The 19,305-nt window shown below is 41.0% G+C and overlaps 1 protein-coding gene across 4 annotated transcripts in view; it reads right to left on the minus strand.

Moving 5' to 3' along the window:
* The window catches only part of dgkd (diacylglycerol kinase delta), a 173,936-nt gene that overhangs the window by 109,018 nt on the left and 45,613 nt on the right, over nucleotides 1-19,305 (minus strand). For 3 of the 4 annotated variants that reach the window (XR_014378845.1, XM_045724294.2, XM_014213440.3), the window contains exon 3: nucleotides 13,159-13,239. Coding sequence is in view for 2 of the 4 variants with exons in the window: in XM_045724294.2 (XP_045580250.1) it covers nucleotides 13,159-13,239 (81 nt within the window). In the remaining 2 variants the exon portion in view is untranslated. Of the gene's footprint in view, nucleotides 1-4,631; nucleotides 5,393-13,158; nucleotides 13,240-19,305 lie in introns of those variants that run through there. The other variant, XM_014213442.3, reaches the window with a different exon arrangement.

Below are 19,305 nucleotides of genomic sequence, written 5' to 3' on the forward strand. Positions count from 1 at the left end.
CCACCTACGTAACAGCCACTGCCAGCCTGTGGCGCGATTTTCAAAACCTTAAAAATCCTATTACTTCAATTTCTCAAACATATGACTATTTTACAGCCATTTAAAGACAAGACTCTCGTTAATCTAACCACACTGTCCGATTTCAAAAAGGCTTTACAACGAAAGCAAAACATTAGATTATGTCAGCAGAGTACCAAGCCAGAAATAATCAGACACCCATTTTTCAAGCCAGCATATAATGTCACCAAAACCCAGAAGACAGCTAAATGCAGCACTCACCTTTGATGATCTTCATCAGATGACAACCCTAGGACATTATGTTATACAATACATGCATGTTTTGTTCAATCAAGTTCATATTTATATCAAAAAACAGCTTTTTACATTAGCATGTGACGTTCAGAACTAGCATACCCCCCGCAAACTTCCGGGGAATTCGCTAACATTTTACTAAATTACTCACGATAAACGTTCACAAAAAGCATAACAATTATTTTAAGAATTATAGATACAGACCTCCTCTATGCATTCGATATGTCCGATTTTAAAATAGCTTTTTGGTGAAAGCACATTTTGCAATATTCTAAGTACATAGCCCAGGCTTCACGGGCTCGCTATTTAGACACCCGGCAAGTTTAGCACTCACCATAATCATATTTACTATTATAAAAGTTTCATTACCTTTTGTTGTCTTCGTCAGAATGCACACCCAGGACTGCTACTTCAATAACAAATGTTGGTTTGGTCCAAAATAATCCATCGTTATATCCGAATAGCGGCGTTTTGTTCGTGCGTTCCAGACACTATCCGAAATAGTAAAGAAGTGTCACGCGCATGGCGCAATTCGTGACAATAAAATTCTAAATATTCCATTACCGTACTTCGAAGCATGTCAACCGCTGTTTAAAATCAATTTTTACGACACTTTCCTCGTAGAAAAGCGATAATATTCCGACAGGGAATCTCCTTTTCGGCAAACAGAGGAAAAAATCCCAAAGGCGGGGGCGGTCGGGGTCACGCGCATAAGGCCAGAGTCCCTTGATCGGCCACTTGAGAAAGGCGATAATGTGTTTCAGCCTGGGGCTGGAATGACGACATTCTGTTTTTTCCCGGGCTCTGAGCGCCTATGGACGACGTGGGAAGTGTCACGTTAGAGCAGAGATCCTTAGTAAATGATAGAGATGGAAAAGAAGTTCAAGAAATGGTCAGACAGGCCACTTCCTGTAAAGGAATCTCTCAGGTTTTGACCTGCCATTTGAGTTCTGTTATACTCACAGACACCATTCAAACAGTTTTAGAAAATGTAGGGTGTTTTCTATCCATATGTAATAAGTATATGCATATTCTAGTTACTGGGTAGGAGTGGTAACCAGATTAAATCGGGTATGTTTTTTATCCAGCCGTGTCAATACTGCCCCCTAGCCCTAACAGGTTAAAGGCTTGTAAGTAAGCATTTCACTATAAGGTTGTATTCGGCACAAGTGACAAATAAAATTTGATTTGATTATCAGGATCGAGGGAAATAGCAAAGTACAGAGAGATCCTTGATGAAAACCCGCTCTAGAGCGCTCAGAACCTCAGGCTAGGGTGAAGGTTCACCTTCGAACAGGACAACGACCGTAAGCACATAGCAAAGACAACGCAGGTGTGGCTTCGGGACAAGTCTCTGAATGTCCTTGAGTGGCCCAGCCAGAGCCCGGACTTGAACCCGATCGAACATCTCTGGAGAGACCTGAAAATAGCTGTGCAGTGACGCTCCCCATCCAACCTGACAGAGCTTGAGAGGATCTGCAGAGAAGAATGGGAGAAACTCCCCAAATACAGGTGTGCCAAGCTTGTAGCGTCATACCCAAGAAGACTCGAGGCTGTAATAGCTGCCAAAGGTTCTTCAACAAAGTACTGAGTAAAGGGTCTGAATACTTATGTGAATGTGATTTTTCAGTGGGGTTTTTTGCAAACATTTATAAAAACCTGTTTTTGCTTTGTCATTATGGGGTATTGTGTGTAGATTTATGAGGGGGGGGGGGGGCGGAAACAATTTAATCCATTTTAGAATAAGGCTGTAATGTAGCAATACGTGGAAAAAGTCAAGGGGTCTGAATACATTCCGAATGCACTGTACTGCCACCTGCAGTTATGGAATGTTTGCTTTAGAGTATAATTTATTGGCTGATCCCTTCTGACGACCAGGATGGAATTATGTGATCCTTACTTAACGTATAGGAAGTTCTTCAATGGCGCAGTCCATGTTAAAACAGGCTTTAAGCTACTAGAGTTGTCTATGTAAGTCTATGGTGCATGCACGCACGCACGCACGCACGCACGCACCTACTTAAAGCGAAAGGCCCTCAAAAAGCACAGTTGCCTACATATAAAAAGTCTGATGCAATACACACGCACCGGCAGTCCAACAAGGAGTTGTCCGCACACTCTGACATACACTGTGGTTGTGTCCCAAATGGAACCCTATTCCCTATATAGAACACTACTTTTGACCTGGGCCAATGGGGCTCTGGTCAAAAGTATCACACTATGTAGGGAATAGGGTGCCATTTAGGACACAATCACTGTGTATGCCAAAAAGTGAGCGGACAACACATGGCTTACCCACTAGAGAAGGCAGGGGTTTCAGACTCATTCCATGGAGGGCCTAGTGTATGCTGGTTTTTGGTTTTTCCTTTCAATTAAGACCTAGACAACCAGGTGAGGGGAGTTCCTTAATAATTTGTGACCTTAATTCATAAATAAAGTACAAGGAAGGAGCGAAAACCCGAAGACACTCTGCCCTCCGTGGAATGAGTTTGACTCGTGCACTAGACACTTCTAGGCTATTGGCAGTGCTCTCCAACCCTGTTCCTGGAGAGCTACCGTTCTGTAGGTTTTCACGCCAACCCTAATCTAGCACAGGGTTGGAGACCCCTACTATAGAGAGATGGAGAGAAGATACAGCACTGATAAAGTGGAAGTGAGCTAGTGGTGCGCGGGTCAGCTGTTTGTTCACCCGCACCTGTCCGCAATTGCTAATCACCCATCCGCAACCGCCCAAATATATGTGATAAAGTGAAAATCTGGAGGCCCGCATCCAACCATAACCCGCAAATATAGAAAATGCTCTATAGTCTACAGTCAAAGACTGCAGAACGATTTGACAGGGGGTGCAGGATTTTTTTTTTGCCTGATTTTAGATATGTTTCTGCTTATAATTTCAGACACTTTGGTAGGCTATTTGTTAGTCAACTTGTCTATAATTATTATGTAGCTTATCTTTTGTCATTATATGCTGCCCTAGAAGACTAAATAAACCCTTTCTCAACAGAATAATGTAATAGATCGATAGAACAAATGCTTCAATCTAGTCCAATCTGTTGTCTTTTGCAGAGCACAATAAAGCAAAAAAATACAAATAAAAAACGAGAAAGATTTTGTGTACAAAATGTCATCAGTTTGACCAGTTGTAAGGAAAAAGAAAGCTGTGAAAACTACACAACGTGTTTTCATAAGATTTCTGTTTGTCTTCGACGCATATTTTATAAGGTTTAAATACTATCAGCTTTTGTGATGCTTTTATGATGAAGACGGCACATCTACAGATGGTATCTAACTGAGCATTGCGTTCTCTCAAGATGCAGAAAGAAAGAAATCATGTTTCTCCACTCCAGTTCCCAAGTCCAAATTTTGCCTACATTTGGTGTATCATTTTACTGCAAGAAATGCTTAATTCTGCAGGAGTTATTATTAAGACTATGGGAGAGGTGATAGACCTACAGTCCATTTTTGTAATTGTTATTTTATTTAACTAGGCAAGTCAGTTAAAAACAAATTATTATTTACAATGACGGCCTACCCCGGCCAAACCCTAACCCGGACAACGCTGGGCCAATTGTGAGCCGCCCTATGGGACTCCCAATCACGGCCAGTTGTGATACAGCCTGGAGTCGAACCAGTGTCTGTAGTGACGCCTCTAGCACTGAGATGCACTGCCTAAGACCGCTGAGCCACTCGGGAGCCCGTCCAGATTTCAGTTTCCATTTAACCCATCTAAACAGTAGGCTACAGTTCCATTGACATGCCATAGGCCTATTTGAAGTCCCGTCTTGTGACTGTCGACATCACACATGATCCTTTTTTACCACTTCACCAAATATTTCCCAAACATTACTTTTCTGGCCCTCCCTTCTCTTTTTTTCAACTTTCCTTTCGCAGCTTTAGTCTTATTTAATAACATTTCGACAATGTCCTTTTTGCCTCCATGGACTGACGTTAACTTTTTAATTATTTGGCGATGTAGGCTATTTGGTACAGTTAAGCCCTAAAGCTTAGGCTCATGCACTAATACCAGAGAGCCTAAAATAATAGAGAAAAAAAAAAAAAGACATGTAGCCTATATAAATTGAACAATAATTATAAATGTATGTTTTTTTTTCAAGTATTGTTTCTCTTTATACAACCGCCCGCCACCCACCCACCCTTCAGCCACAGATTTTCACTTTATCACAAAGTCGGGCGCTTGCGGATGGGTTATTAGCAATTGAAGGTAGGTGAGGGTGAACAAACAGCCGACCCGCGCACCACTAACACACATCTCTGTGCTCCCCCCACACACTCTCATTCCTGACATTCTTCTGCCTTACTTCCAGCGTGAAGTCCAGTCAAATTTGGCTCCGGTGGTTCTCCTTCTCTCTCCCCCTCTCCTCTCCAGACTGTGCTGAGTGTGCTCTGTTATATTTGGTCTGGGGTTGGGAGAGAATGGGTCAGGTCCAGGTCTAGGAGCTGTACTATCACTCTTTACTCCTTGATAGCAAGTCACTGGCTCTGCCGGCTGCAGTCTCCCACTCCTTTCCTGAAGTCCTCCTGACGAAGCAATGACAGACAGTTCTCCGTGGCTGGCGTAGAGTTCTCCTATCTTATCTAAAAACTCGCCCAAGGAAGCCTCTCACTCTGGAGTCCCGAAAGAGGCACCTTCCGTTATTGCCTGGCTTTTTTTCCTTTTTTCCCCTAGTCTGAGTGTTCTAGCCAGCAGAGAATTCCCAGAATTCCCTCAGTCATTTCCTTCTGTGGATCCCTGTAGAGGAAGGTGTTCCAGGAGGGTTTTCCTTCTCTCCCCACTCGGCTGTTAGCCCTGTTAGCCTAGCCAGCTTAGTGGTCTCTTACTGGGAGAGAGCAGGGAACCGTGGTGCAGGCCCCTCCCCCATCCGCCTGCCTCTGTTCTCTGACTCACATATATAAACTTCCTGTCGTCAAGGCGATCCCACACAGGGGGCTGGAGTGGAGGGAGGGGTGTGAGTGGGGGTGTTGAAGGCCACAAAGCAGCCCCTCTTTACAACACAGAGAGAGAGGCGGGGAAAGGCAAGTACTTAATTTGGCTGTCTGGAACTGAAAGACCACCTTCGCCTGAGCTCAGACCTGGGTTCAGATACTATTTGAAATCTTCCAAATACTTTGAGCGTTTGCTTTAGACTTCCTGGAGTGCCTTCCTGGAGTGGCAGATAGTTTGCGACTATTCTATTGGTTCCATTGCAGCAGTTAAGTTAAATCAAGCAAAACTAAAGTATTATAAATTATTTAAAATAGTATTTGTACCCAGGTCTGCATGGGTTTGGGCTGTCATCAACGAGAGACTAGGAGAGCTCCACTCCAGGCCGCGTGAGAAATCAATAAAAATAGAGCAGGAGGAATTAACCGCAACACAGAAAATGCAGCTCTGTGGACGCAGTCGCATACTGTCAACATTCTCTATCACGCACGCACAGACATGCATGCACACACAAACATAAGCCACCAATTCCGGATACTCACTGACTAACACAGCCCCACCCAGTTATTAAATGTAAATGAGTCCAAAGGGTTGTTCCATGTCATTTCATGTGTGCCCTCATAACCACACTCCACTACCATATATCTACAATACAAAATCCATGTGTACGTGTGTGTATTCATGTGTCTATGTTTATGTTGCTTAACAGTCCACGCTGTCCCATAAGGTGCATTTTTATGTGTTATTTAAATCTGATTCCACTGCTTGCATCAGTTACCTGATGTGGAATAGAGTTCCATGTAGTCATGGCTCTAGGTGGTACTGTGCGCCTCCCATAGTCTGTTCTGGACTGGGGGACTGTGAAGAGACCACTGATGGCATGTCTTGTGGGGTATGCATGGGTGTCTGAGCTGTTTAAACAGACAGATAGGTACATTCAGCTTGTCAAAACCTCTTACAAAAAAATACTGATGAAGTCAATCTCTCTTCCACTTGAGAGATTCACATGCCTATTATTAATGTCTGCTCTCTGTGTACATCCAAGGGCCAACCTTGCTGCCCTGTTCTGAGGCAATTGCAATTTTCCTAAGTCCCTCTGTGGCACCTGACCACACAACTGAACAGTAGTGCAGGTGTGACTAAACTAGGACCTGTATGACCTGCCTTGTTGATAGTGCTGTTAACCTCTCTGGGCTAGGTGGGACGTTTGCGTCCCACCCTAGTCAACAGCCAGTGGAATCCCGTGGCACGATATTCAAATACCATAGAAATGCTATTACTTCAATTTCTCAAACATATGACTATTTTACACCATTTTAAAGACAAGACTCTCGTTAATCTAACCACACTGTCCGATTTCAAAAAGGCTTTACAACGAAAGCAACACATTAGATTATGTCAGCAGAGTACCCAGCCAGAAATAATCAGACACCCATTTTTCAAGCTAGCATATGTCACAAAAACCAAAACCACAGCTAAATGCAGCACTAACCTTTGATGATCTTCATCAGATGACACTCCTAGGACATTATGTTATACAATACATGCATGTTTTGTTCAATCAAGTTCATATTTATATCAAAAACCAGCTTTTTACATTAGCATGTGACTAGCATGTGACTAGCATTCCCACCGAACACTTCCGGTGAATTTACTAAATTACTCACGATAATCGTTCACAAAAAACATAACAATTATTTTAAGAATTATAGATACAGAACTCCTTTATGCAATCGCGGTGTCCGATTTTAAAATAGCTTTTCGGTGAAAGCACATTTTGCAATATTCTGAGTAGATAGCCCGGCCATCACAGGCTAGCTATTTTGACAACCACCAAGTGTGGTACTCACCAAACTCAGATTTACTATAAGAAAAATTGGATTACCTTTGCTGTTCTTCGTCAGAATGCACTCCCAGGACTTCTACTTAAACAACAAATGTTGGTTTGGTTCCAAATAATCCATAGTTATATCCAAATAGCGGCGTTTTGTTCGTGCGTTCAAGAAACTATCCGAAGGGTAACGAAGGGTGACGCGCCCGGCGCGTTTCGTGACAAAAAAAATTCAAAATATTCCATTACCGTACTTCGAAGCATGTCAAACGCTGTTTAAAATCAATTTTTATGCGATTTTTCTCGTAAAAAAGCGATAATATTCCAACCGGGAGTCGTTGTTTTCGTTCAAAGACAGAGAAAGTAAAATGGACTCTTCTCGTGCATGCCCGTCTCATTGTTCTCAGATCGACCACTTACCAAATGAGCTACTGTTTTTCAGCCAGTAACTGCAGAGTCATGATTCAACGTTCTGGCGCCTTCTGAGAGCCTATGGGAGCCGTAGAAAATGTCACATTACAGCAGAGATCCTTTGTTTTGGATAGAGATGGCAAAGAAGGCCAAGAAATGGTCAGAGAGGGCGCTTCCTGTTTGGAATCTTCTCAGGTTTTGGCCTGCCAAATGAGTTCTGTTATACTCACAGACACCATTCAAACAGTTTTAGAAACTTTAGGGTGTTTTCTATCCAAATCAAACAATTATATGCATATTCTAGTTACTGGGCAGGAGTAGTAACCAGATTAAATTGGGTACGTTTTTTTTTTTTTATCCGGCCGTACAAATACTGCCCCCTATCCCCAACAGGTTAAGAAGGCAGAGCTACACTTTATTATGGACAGTCTTCTACCGATATTAGCTCCTTTTGTATCAATATTTTGACCTAGACAGTTTACAATCCAGGGTTACTCCAAGCAGTTTAGTCACCTCAACTTGCTCAATTTCCACATTATTTATTACAAGATTTAGTTGAGGTTTACGGTTTAGTGAATGATTTGTCCCAAACACAATGCTTTTAGTTTTTTTTAAATATATTTCAGACTGACTTATTCCGTGCCACCTATTCTGAAACTAACTGCAGCTCTTTGTTAAGTTTTACAGTCATTTCCGTTGCTGTAGTAGCTGACGTGTATAGTGTTGAGGCATCCGCATACATAGAAACACTGGCTTTACTCAAAGCCAGTAACATGTGGTTAGTTAAGATTGAAAAAAGTAAGGGGCCTAGACAGCTACCCTGGGGAATTCCTGATTCTACCTGGATTATGTTGGACAGGATTTCATTAAAAGAACACCCTCTGTGTGCTGTTAGACAGGTAAGTCTTTATCCACAATATAGCAAGGGGTGTAAAGCCATAACACATCCCTTTTTCCAGCAGTAGACTATGATCGATAATTTCAAAAGCTACACTGAAGTCTAACAAAACAGCCCCAACAATATTTTTATCATCAACTTCTCTCAGTCATTTGTTTAAGTGCTTGTTGAATTTCCTTCCCTATAAGTGTGCTGAAAGTCTGTGGTCAATTTGTTTACTGTAAAATAGCATTGTATCCGGTCAAACACAATTTTTTCCAAAACATTACTAAAAGGTTGGTAACAGGCTGATTAGTCGGATTTTTGAGCCAGTAAAGGGGGCTTTACTATTCTTAGATAGCGGAATTACTTTTGCTTCCCTCCGTGCCAGAGGGCAAACACTTTCTAGTAGGCTTAAAGTAATGATATGGCAAATAGGAGTGGCAATATTGTCCGCTATTATATTCATTAATTTTCCATCCAAGTTGTTAGACCCCGGTGGCTTGTCATTGTTCATAGACAACAACAATTGTTTCACCTCTTCCACACTCGCTTTATGGAATTCAAAATGACAATGTGTCTTTCATAATTTGGTCAGATATACTTGGATGTGTAGTGTCAGCATTTGTTGCCGGCATGTCATGCCTAAGTTTGGTAATCTTGCCAATTAAAAAAATCAACATAATCATCGGATTCAATGAATGATGGAGCTGAGTGCCTTTTCTCCCCCAAAATGTCATTGAAGGTGCTCCAAAGCTTTTTACTATCATTCTATGTCATTTATCTTTGTTTCATAGTGTAGTTTCTTCTTCTTTTTATTCAGTTTAGTCACATGATTTCTCAATTTGCAGTACGTTTGCAAATGGTTGTGTAGCCAGACTTATTTGCCATTCATTTTGCCTCATCCCTCTCAACAATACAATTTTCAATTCCTCATCAAACCACAGGAAGTTAACAGTTTTTCATGTCATTTTCTTAAATGGGTGCATGGTTATTAGTAACTGGGATAAGCAATTTCATTTTTTTGCCTATTTGAACGGCAATAGCTCAGATAAACATGAAATGACCCAGGGTCTCAATAGAACGTCGCTCAGAGATGCACAAAAACAATATGACATTCAAAATAGGTGAATCTTACTTTAAATGGGTTTCCATATAATTTTTAACTCCACTGATGGTTTTGTTACAAAACATGTTGCGTTATATGGCAAATGTGCCCACTCTGGTCTTGGCATGTACGCTCTAGCCAAAAACTTGCAGATACAGTGCAGGTATAAACCTACATGATCAGATTATTATGGACAAAGGAGCGAGATTATTTACTTGTCAAACGGTAGCCAAGCATCAAATCATGTCACCAGAACAAAACACTCAATATTTATTGGAAAAGAGCATCAAACTCATCACTGTGCACTTTCATCATAAATGATTTCATCTGCAGCTCCATTCTACTTGTAAAACAGAGAACTGATAGTATATACTTGTTGTTGGGGTGGGATTGCGGGTGAGTGGAGGGGTCTGTGGGTGGCTTTTAACAATCTCTTTGGATTCCTCACATCTAACTCATTGATAGAAAAAAGTTTGGTCCAAATCGGATGTTAGGTACTTGAAAGATTAGTGGAATCTGTGTGGGCAGCTGGACAGGTAGGATGACTGACAGTGAGGGTGAACAGGTGGTCACGGGTCAGGTGACAGAGGAATGGATGAGACTGAGGCAGGAATTCCTTTAACCATAAAGTGGTATATTTACTGAGTAGTCTGTGCTGCATAACAAAGGAAACAGAATAACGTGTGTCCAATCATATCCATCATCACAAAGATCTAATCATAACAATCATTCATTGTTAACATCATTTAGGGAATTCAACAATCCAGTTCATTAATAAGTCAATAGGAATCGTCGGTGAGTAATTTAGGCTCGTAACTATTTATCATAAATCATGAAAGAATAATACAAACAGTGATCGGTTATTCAATCTATAAACGCCATTAGTTGGATATCAGAGCCGATCAGTTCAACAAACAATTACTTTCTTATTTCACCCTTTCAAGTGTCTTCATGTGTACACAGAATTTCATTACATATTAACCATACCAATTGCATAATTGGCCCATTATCATCCGTAGGGCCGGAATCATTGACCATTCACATTAAACAAAATGTTTGAAGCGTGCGCTCCAAGCCGCGCTCCGCGATAATAACTTCAAACAACTACTGATGGCCCACTCTCCCGATCGCAACAGATAGTTCAGATGAAAGTTCAGATGAAAGGTAACAGAGTCGGTGGATTTACGTGGATTCATGGACGCACAGAACTTCTGGATTTGACAGAGTGAAGGAAGAGAAAGCAGTGCGATCAGGCGATGGTGATTTACTCCTTTTATGGAGTGGAGATCTGTCGGATATTTCCACCTGACCTAATTAAAGCGCCCCTGGCCCAGCTGAGTAAGTGGCAATGAATTAAAGGATTATTCCACCAACTCCATGGGCTTTTTCTACAGTTCTACATTTATTGAATATTATATGAACCTTGTAAATTAAAAATGACCAATTTGGATGAAATCAATTAGCTTAATTTCTTAGATCAAATTATATTTCAACAAATTAATTTTGCAGGAATGCTAAACTTATCGGTTTCCAACAACCAAAACAATTTCAGAACAAATCAGATGGCGGATGTCGAAATCCTCTTTCTTTTGCTTTTTATGGTGAAACAACCCCAAAGGCAACCTATAAACACACCGCAAGACTCAAAACGTATTTTTGCCCGTGATTTTTCACAGAGAAATAACCCCTATCGCAGAGTAGCGCTTATGTGATGAAATGTTATTCATGTCATCAGGAAATGTTATCATTATCAACAGTTAGAAATTGTGAGTGACACTACATTTACATTTTAGTCATTTAGCAGACGCTCTTATCCAGAGTGACTTACAGTAGTGAATGCATACATTTCATTTCATACATTTCATATATTTTTTTTTTCCCGTACTGGTCCCCCGTGGGAATCTAACACACAACCCTGGCGTTGCAAACACCATGCTCTACCAACTGAGCCACACGGGACCACTACGTAGGTTTGGTGATTTTAGTGGTGTTCATCCTGCAGTTTGGTCATTTGACCACCGCATGACCACAGGATGATGACCCTTAGGTTAGAATGACCACGGCCGACACAGGGCTGATATATGGCTGGACAGTAGCCAAGAGACAGAAAGACATACAGTACCAGTCAAAAGTTTGGACACACCTATACTCATTCAATTTTTTATTTTTTTTTAAACTATTTTCTGCATTGTAGAATAATAGTGAAGACATCAAAACTATGAAATAACACATATGGAATCATGTAGTAACCAAAAAAGTGTTAAACAAAACAAAATATATTTTATATTTGAGATTCTTCAAAGTAGCCACCCTTTGCCTTGACAGCTTTGCACACTCTTGAAATTCTCTCAACCAGCTTCATGGGGTGGTCACCTGGAATGCATTGCAATTAACAGGTGTGCCTTGTTAAAAGTTAATTTGTGGACTTTCTTTCCTTCTTAATGCGTTTTAGCCAATTAGTTGTGTTGTGACTAGGTAGGGGTGGTATACAGAAGATAGCCCTATTTAGTAAAATACCAAGTCCATACCATGGCAAGAACAGCTCAAATAAGCAAAGAGAAACGACAGTCCATCATCATTACTTTAAGACATGAAGGTAAATCCAGAGAATTTCAAGAACTTTGAAAGTTTCTTCAAGTGGAGTCGCTAAAACTATCAAGCGCTATGATGAAACTGTCTCTTATGAGGACCGCCACAGGAAAGGAAGACTCAGAGTTACCTCTGCTGCAGAGGAGAAGTTCATTAAAGTTAACTGCACCTCAGATTGCAGCCCAAATAAAAGCTTCACAGACTTTTAAGTAACAGACACATCTCAACATCAACTGTTCAGAGGAGACTACGTGAAATCAGGCCTTCATGGTCGAATTGCTGCAAAAGAAACCACTACTAAAGGACACCAATAATAATAAGAAGAAGTGATTTGCTTGGGCCAAGAAACACAAGCAATGGACAATAGACTGGTGGCAATCTGACAAGTCCAAATTTGAGATTTTTGGTCCCAACCGCCGTGTCTTTGTGAGACGCAGAGTAGGTGAACGCATGATCTCCACATGTGTGGTTCCCACCATGATGCATGGAAGATGAGGTGTGATGGTGTGGGGGTGCTTTGCTGGTGACAATGTCAGTGATTTATTTAGAATTCAAGGCACACTTACCAGCATGGCTACCACAGCATTCTGCAGCAATACGCCATCCCATCTGGTTTGCACTTAGTGGATCTATCATTTGTTTTTCAACAGGACAATGACCCAAAACACATCCAGGCTGTGTAAGGGCTATCTGACCAAGAAGGAGAGTGATGGAGTACTGCATCAGATGACCTGGCCTCCACAGTCACCCGACCTCTACCCAATTGAGATGGTTTGGGATGAATTGGTGCGCAGAGTGAATTGAAAGCAGCCAACAAGTGCGCAGCATATGTGGGAACTCCTTCGAAGACTGTTGGAAAAGCATTCCTCATGAAGCTGGTTGAGAGAATGCCAAGAGTGTGGAAAGCTGTCATCAAGGCAAAGGGTGGCTACTTTGAAGAATTTAAATATAAAAATAGATTTTGATTTGTTTAGCACTAGTAGTAGGTGTGTCCAAACTTTTGACTGGTACTGTAAATATAGAAAGACGGGCAGAAAAATCAAAAGAAGTAGGCTAAAGAAAGAAAGAGATAGAAAGAAGGGACTCACAGTGAAACTATTGTTGACGTTCTTAGTGCTGGATTCGGCCACGCTCGCATCTGTCAGGTCAACCTCATCAAAGATGATGGACTGAGGGAAAAAAAAGATAAATAAATTGTTACATCATCCGACTGTTAGGTCTAAATCAAAAATACAGAAAACTGTCTGTAGATAGGTACTACTGAACTATTTTCAGAAGTAATGTGGCCTGTGTGGTCCAGGGGTTAGTGTTGCTGACTCTGGCACACATGTACAGCCTAGGTTTACAGAATTAGCATGAGTTTGAATCGGACCCACTGTCCTTCTGACTCGCAATCCCTCCTACCTTTCCTATCTCCTCTTCACTGTGCTGGCTCAATAAAAAAAAAATACAAAATATATATACATTTAGCTCCAAAAGTATTGGGAGAGCGACAAAGGTTTTGATGTTCTGGAACTGTACTCCAGCACTTTGGATTTGAAATGATTATCTGCCAAGGCAGCAGCTACTCTTCTTGGGGTCCGGCAAAATTAAGGCAGTTATACAATTTTGAAAACATTACAATACATTCATTACAGAATTCACAACACACTAAGTATCTGCCCTCAGGCCCATACGCCACAATCCATATGTACGTGTGTATATAGTGCGTATGTTGTCATGTGTGTGTATGCGTGTGTCTGTGCCTATGTTTGTGTTGCTTCACAGTCCCCGCTGTTCCATAAGGTGTATTTTTATCTGATTCCACTGCTGGCATCAGTTACTTGATGTGGAATAGAGTTCCATGTAGTCATGGCTCTATATAGTACTGTGCGTCTCCCATAGTCTGTTCTGGACTTGGGGACTGTGAAGAGACCTCTGGTGGCATGTCTTGTGGGGTATGCACGGGTGTCTGAGCTGAGTGCTAGTTGTTTAAACAGACAGCTCGGTGCTTTCAACATGTCAATACCTCTCAATACTATCAGGTTAAAGTGCTAACAGCTTTAATTTTAGGGTATTTTCATCCATATCAGATGAACCATTTTGAAATTACTACACTTTCAGTACATAGTCCCTCCATTTTAGGGGACCAAAAGTATTCAGATAAATTAACTTTTGTATTAAAGTAGTAAAACGTTTAGTATTTTGTCCCATATTCCTAACACACAATGATTACATCAAGCTTGTGACTTTACAAACTTGTTGGATGTATTTGCAGTTTGTTTTGGTTGTGTTTCAGATTATTTTGTGCCCATAGAAATGAATAGTAAATAATGTAGTGTCATTTTGGAGTAACTTTTATTGTAAATAAGAACAGAATATGTTTCTAAACACTTAATGTGGATGCTACCACGATTACGGATAGTCCTGAGTGAGAAAGTTACAGACGCACAAATATCATACCCCCAAGAAATAACCTCTCACCATTACAATAACAGGGGAGGTTAGCATTTTATATCATACCCCCAAGAAATAACCTCTCACCATTACAATAACAGGGGAGGTTAGCATTTTATATCATACCCCCAAGACATGCTAACCTCTCACCATTACAATAACAGGGGAGGTTAGCATTTGATATCATACCCCCAAGACATGCTAACCTCTCACCATTACAATAACAGGGGAGGTTAGCATTTTATATCATACCCCCAAGACATGGGGGGGGATGATATTTATGCCTCTAACTTCCTCACTCATATATATCCACGTTTCATTCAGGATAATCTGTAATCATGATAGCATCCACATTAATGTAGAGGTGTTTAGAAACATATTCTTTTCTTATTTACAATAAAATAATCTGAACACACACACACACACACACACACACACACACATTTGTAGTCACCAGCTTGATATAGTCACTGCGTGCTACGAATATGGGAACAAATACTAAACTTTAATACACATAAAAGTGAATGACAGTGTCTATCCAAATCATCTTGGCTCCTGGACCCTGTCCTCACATTTCAAAGCTACATTGAGACAACGATTTATCAGTGACCCAAGCCCTGCTCAGATAATCCCTACCATTGTGTCACAGTTGTTGTAGTGCTGCTGTAAATGTACATTGTCCCATGGTAGTTGGCAGTCATAATGTAAGTAACCTAATGTATGTCCATCTAACTTCCCTGAATGCCTCTGTCAATTTTACAGCTATTGTATGCAGTAATCATGTGCCTATGAACCTGAATTATACTGTTAGCACTTAGGCAGTTTTCCCTAGTAGGAAGTCCACTGTGTGCAACTCACCCTACAACTTAACCTCAGCTCAAACATAAATATCACTGTCGTGTCTACCTCGGATAAGTCTCCCAGTAAAGCAAGAAAAACATTTAAAAATGTTTTTTTTTAAATGCAGAAAATTGCTACAAATAGCCCACTTTAACATATGCAACCTAAGAAGCAAGGTTTATGAAATCGGTAACTTGCTAGTAACAGATGACATGCATATACTGACTCTCTCTGAAACTGACTTAGATAATGCCTTTGATGATACAGTGGTAGCAATACATGGTTCAACAGCTTCAGAAGAGGCACATGCCAATGTTGGAAGTGTTGCAGTTTATGTTCAAAGTCATATTCCTGTAAGGCTTAGAGAGGATCTAATATCAAATGCTGTTGAAATAATATGGCTACAGGTTCACTTGCCTCACCTAAAGCCCATTCTTGTGGGAAGCTGCTATAGACCACCAAGTGCTAACAGTCAGTATGTGGATAACGTGTGAAATGCTTGATAATGTATGTGATATCAACAGAGGTATATTTTCTGGGTGATATCAATATTGACTGACTTTTATCAAGCTGTCCACTCAAGAAAAAGCTTAAAACTGTAACCAGTGCCTGCAACCTGGTTCAGGTTATCAGTCAACCTACCAGGGTAGTTACAAACAGCACAGGACTCAAATCATCAACATGTATTGATCACATCTTTACTAATGCTGCAGAAATCTGCTTGAATGCAGTATCCAGATCGGATGTAGTGATCACAATATAGTAGCCATATCTAGGAAAACCAAAGTTCCAAAGGCTGGGCCTAAAATAGTGTATAAGAGGTCATACAAGACGTTTTGTAGTGATTCCTATGTTGTTGGTGTAAATCATATTTGTTGGTCCGTGGTGTGTAATGAGGAGCAAACAGACGTTGCACTTGACACATTTATGAAATTCCTTATCCCAGTTACTAATAAGAAAGCACCCATTATGAAAATGAATGTAAAAACTTTTAAATCCCCTTGGATGGATGAGAAATTGAAAAATTGTATGGTTGAGAGGGATGAGGCATAAGGAATGGCAAATAAGTCTGGCTGCACAACCGATTGGCAAACATACTGCAAATAGAGAAATCATGTGACTAAACTGAATAAAAATAAACTACACTTTGAAACAAAGATAAATTAAATAAAGAAGCTTTGGAGCACATTCAATGAAATTTTGGGTAAAAAGGCAAATTGAGCTCAATCATTCATTGAAGCAGATGGCTCATTCATCACAAAACCCATTGATATTGCCAACTACTTAAATACATTTTTCACTGGCAAAATTAGCAAACTTAGGCATGACATGCCAGCAGCAAACGCTGACACTACACATCCAAGTATATCTGACCAAATTATGAAAGACAAGAATTGTAATTTTTCATTCCGTAAAGTGAGTGTGGAAGAGGTGAAAAAATTATTGTTGTCTATCAACAATGACAAACCACCGGGGTCTGACAACTTCGATGGAAAACTACTGAGGATAATAGCGGACGAGATTACCACTCCTTTTTGCCATATCTTCAATTTATGCCTATTACAAAGTGTGTGCCCTCAGGCCTGATGGGAAGCAAAAGTAATTCCGCTACCTAAGAATTAGGGATGCACGATATATCGGTGAACATATCTGAATCGGCCGACATTAGCTAAAAATGCCAACATCGGTAATGGCCAATGTCTAGTTTAACGCCGATGTGCAAAAACGATGTCGAAGCTGACGTGCATACCTATATAACGTAGGTACATGCCTTAATGACTCCACGTAAAATGTTGTGCTTCACGTGCAACACAGTATTCATAACCTAGCCCACATTGTCTGCTGTGTGGATCGAGCAGTCAACAAGTCAAGCAGTCATTTGAAAAAAAAAAAAAGAACATTTCAGCGAGACAACTCAAAGGCGAAATTCATTAAAGCCAAGATAACGGAATTCATTGCCCTTGACGATCAACCGTTCTCTGCCATGGGTGATGTTAGCTTTCGCCGACTGGTCGAACACTGGTACACACTACCAAGTGCGCTATTTTTCCGATGTTGCCCTACCGGATTTACACAGTAATAGCGTCACTTCTATTAGCTTCACAACATACATACTATAGAACGCCGTTTGGGTCTTTGCGTGTAAAAAAAAAAACATACAGTAGCACTTTATTTATTTCACCTTTATTTAACCAGGTAAGCTAGTTGAGATCAAGTTCTCATTGACAACTGCAACCTGGCCAAGATAAAGCAAAGCAGTGCAACAAACAACAACACAGAGATAAACATGGAATAAACAAGCATACAGTCAATAACACAATAGAAAAAAAGAAAGTCTATATACAGTGTGTGCAAATGGCGTGAGGTAAGGCAGTAAATAGGCCATAGTAGTGAAGTAATTACAATTTAGCAAATTAACACTGGAGTGATAGATGAGCAGATGGTGATGAACAAGTAAAAATACTGGTGCGCAAAAGAGCATAAAAGTAAATAAAAACAATATGGGGATGAGGTAGGTAGATTGGGTGGGCAATTTACAAATCGGTTAGCTGCTCAGATTTTAATTTACCTTTATTTAACCAGGTAGGCTAGTTGAGAACAAGTTCTCATTTACAACTGCGACCTGGCCAAAATAAAGCAAAGCAGGTCGACACATACAACAACACAGAGTTACACATGGAATAAACAAACATACAATCAATAATACAGTAGAAAAAGTATATATACACAGCGTGTGCAAATGAGGTAGGATAAGGGAGGTAAAGGCAATAACTAGGCCATGTTGGCGAAGTAATTACAATATACCAATTAAACACTGGAATGGTAGATGTGCAGAAGATCAATGTGCAAGTAGAGATACTGGGGTGCAAAGGAGCAAGATAAATCAATAAATACAGTATGGGGATGAGGTAGTTGGATGGGCTATTTACAGATGGGCTATGTACAGGTGCAGTGACCTGTGAGCTGCTCTGACAGCTGTGGCTTAAAGCTAGTGAGGGAGATATGAGTCTCCAGCTTCAGTAATTTTTGTAGTTCGTTCCAGTCATTGGCAGCAGAGAACTAGAAGGAAAGGCGGCCAAAGGAGGTGTTGGCTTTGGGGATGACCAGTGAGATATACCTGCTGGAGCGCGTGCTACGGGTGGGTGCTGCTATGGTGACCAGTGAGCTGAGATAAGGCAGAGCTTTACCTAGCATAGACTTATAGATGACCTGGAGCCAGTGGGTCTGGCGACGAATATGTAGCGAGGGCCAGCCGACTAGAGCACACAGGTCGCAGTGGTGGGTAGTATATGGGGCTTTGGTGACAAAACGGATGGCACTGTGATCGACTGCATCCAATTTGTTGAGTAGAGTATTAGAAGCTATTTTATAAATGACATCGCCAGAGTCGAGGATCAGTTGGATAGTCAGTTTTACGAGGGTATGTTTGGCGGTGTGAGTGAAGGAGGCTTTGTTTTGCGAAATAGGAAGCCGTTTCTAGATGTAATTTTGGATTGGAGATGTTTAATATGAGTCTGGAAGGAGAGTTTACAGTCTAAACAGACACCTAGGTATTTGTAGTTGTCCACATATTCTAAGTCAGAACCGTCCAGAGTAGTGATGCTAGTCGGGCAGGCGGGTGAGGGCAGCGAACGGTTGAATAGCATGCATTTAGTTTTACTTGCATTTAAGAGCAGTTGGTGACAACGGAAGGAGAGTTGTATGGCATTGAAGCTCGTTTGGAGGTTAGTTAACACAGTTCCAAAGAAGGGCCAGAAGTATACAGAATGGTGTCGTCTGCGTAGAGGTCGATCAGGGAATCACCCGCAGCAAGAGCGACATCGTTGATATATACAGAGAAAAGAGTCGGCCCGAGAATTGAACCCTGTGGTAGCCCCATAGAGACTGCCAGAGGCCCGGACAACAGGCCCTCCGATTTGACACACTGAACTCTGAGAAGTAGTTGGTGAACCAGGCGA

This window comes from Salmo salar, chromosome 09 (assembly GCF_965601325.2).
Source record: "Salmo salar chromosome 09, fSalSal1, whole genome shotgun sequence".
NCBI classification, from domain to species: Eukaryota; Metazoa; Chordata; class Actinopteri; order Salmoniformes; family Salmonidae; genus Salmo; species Salmo salar.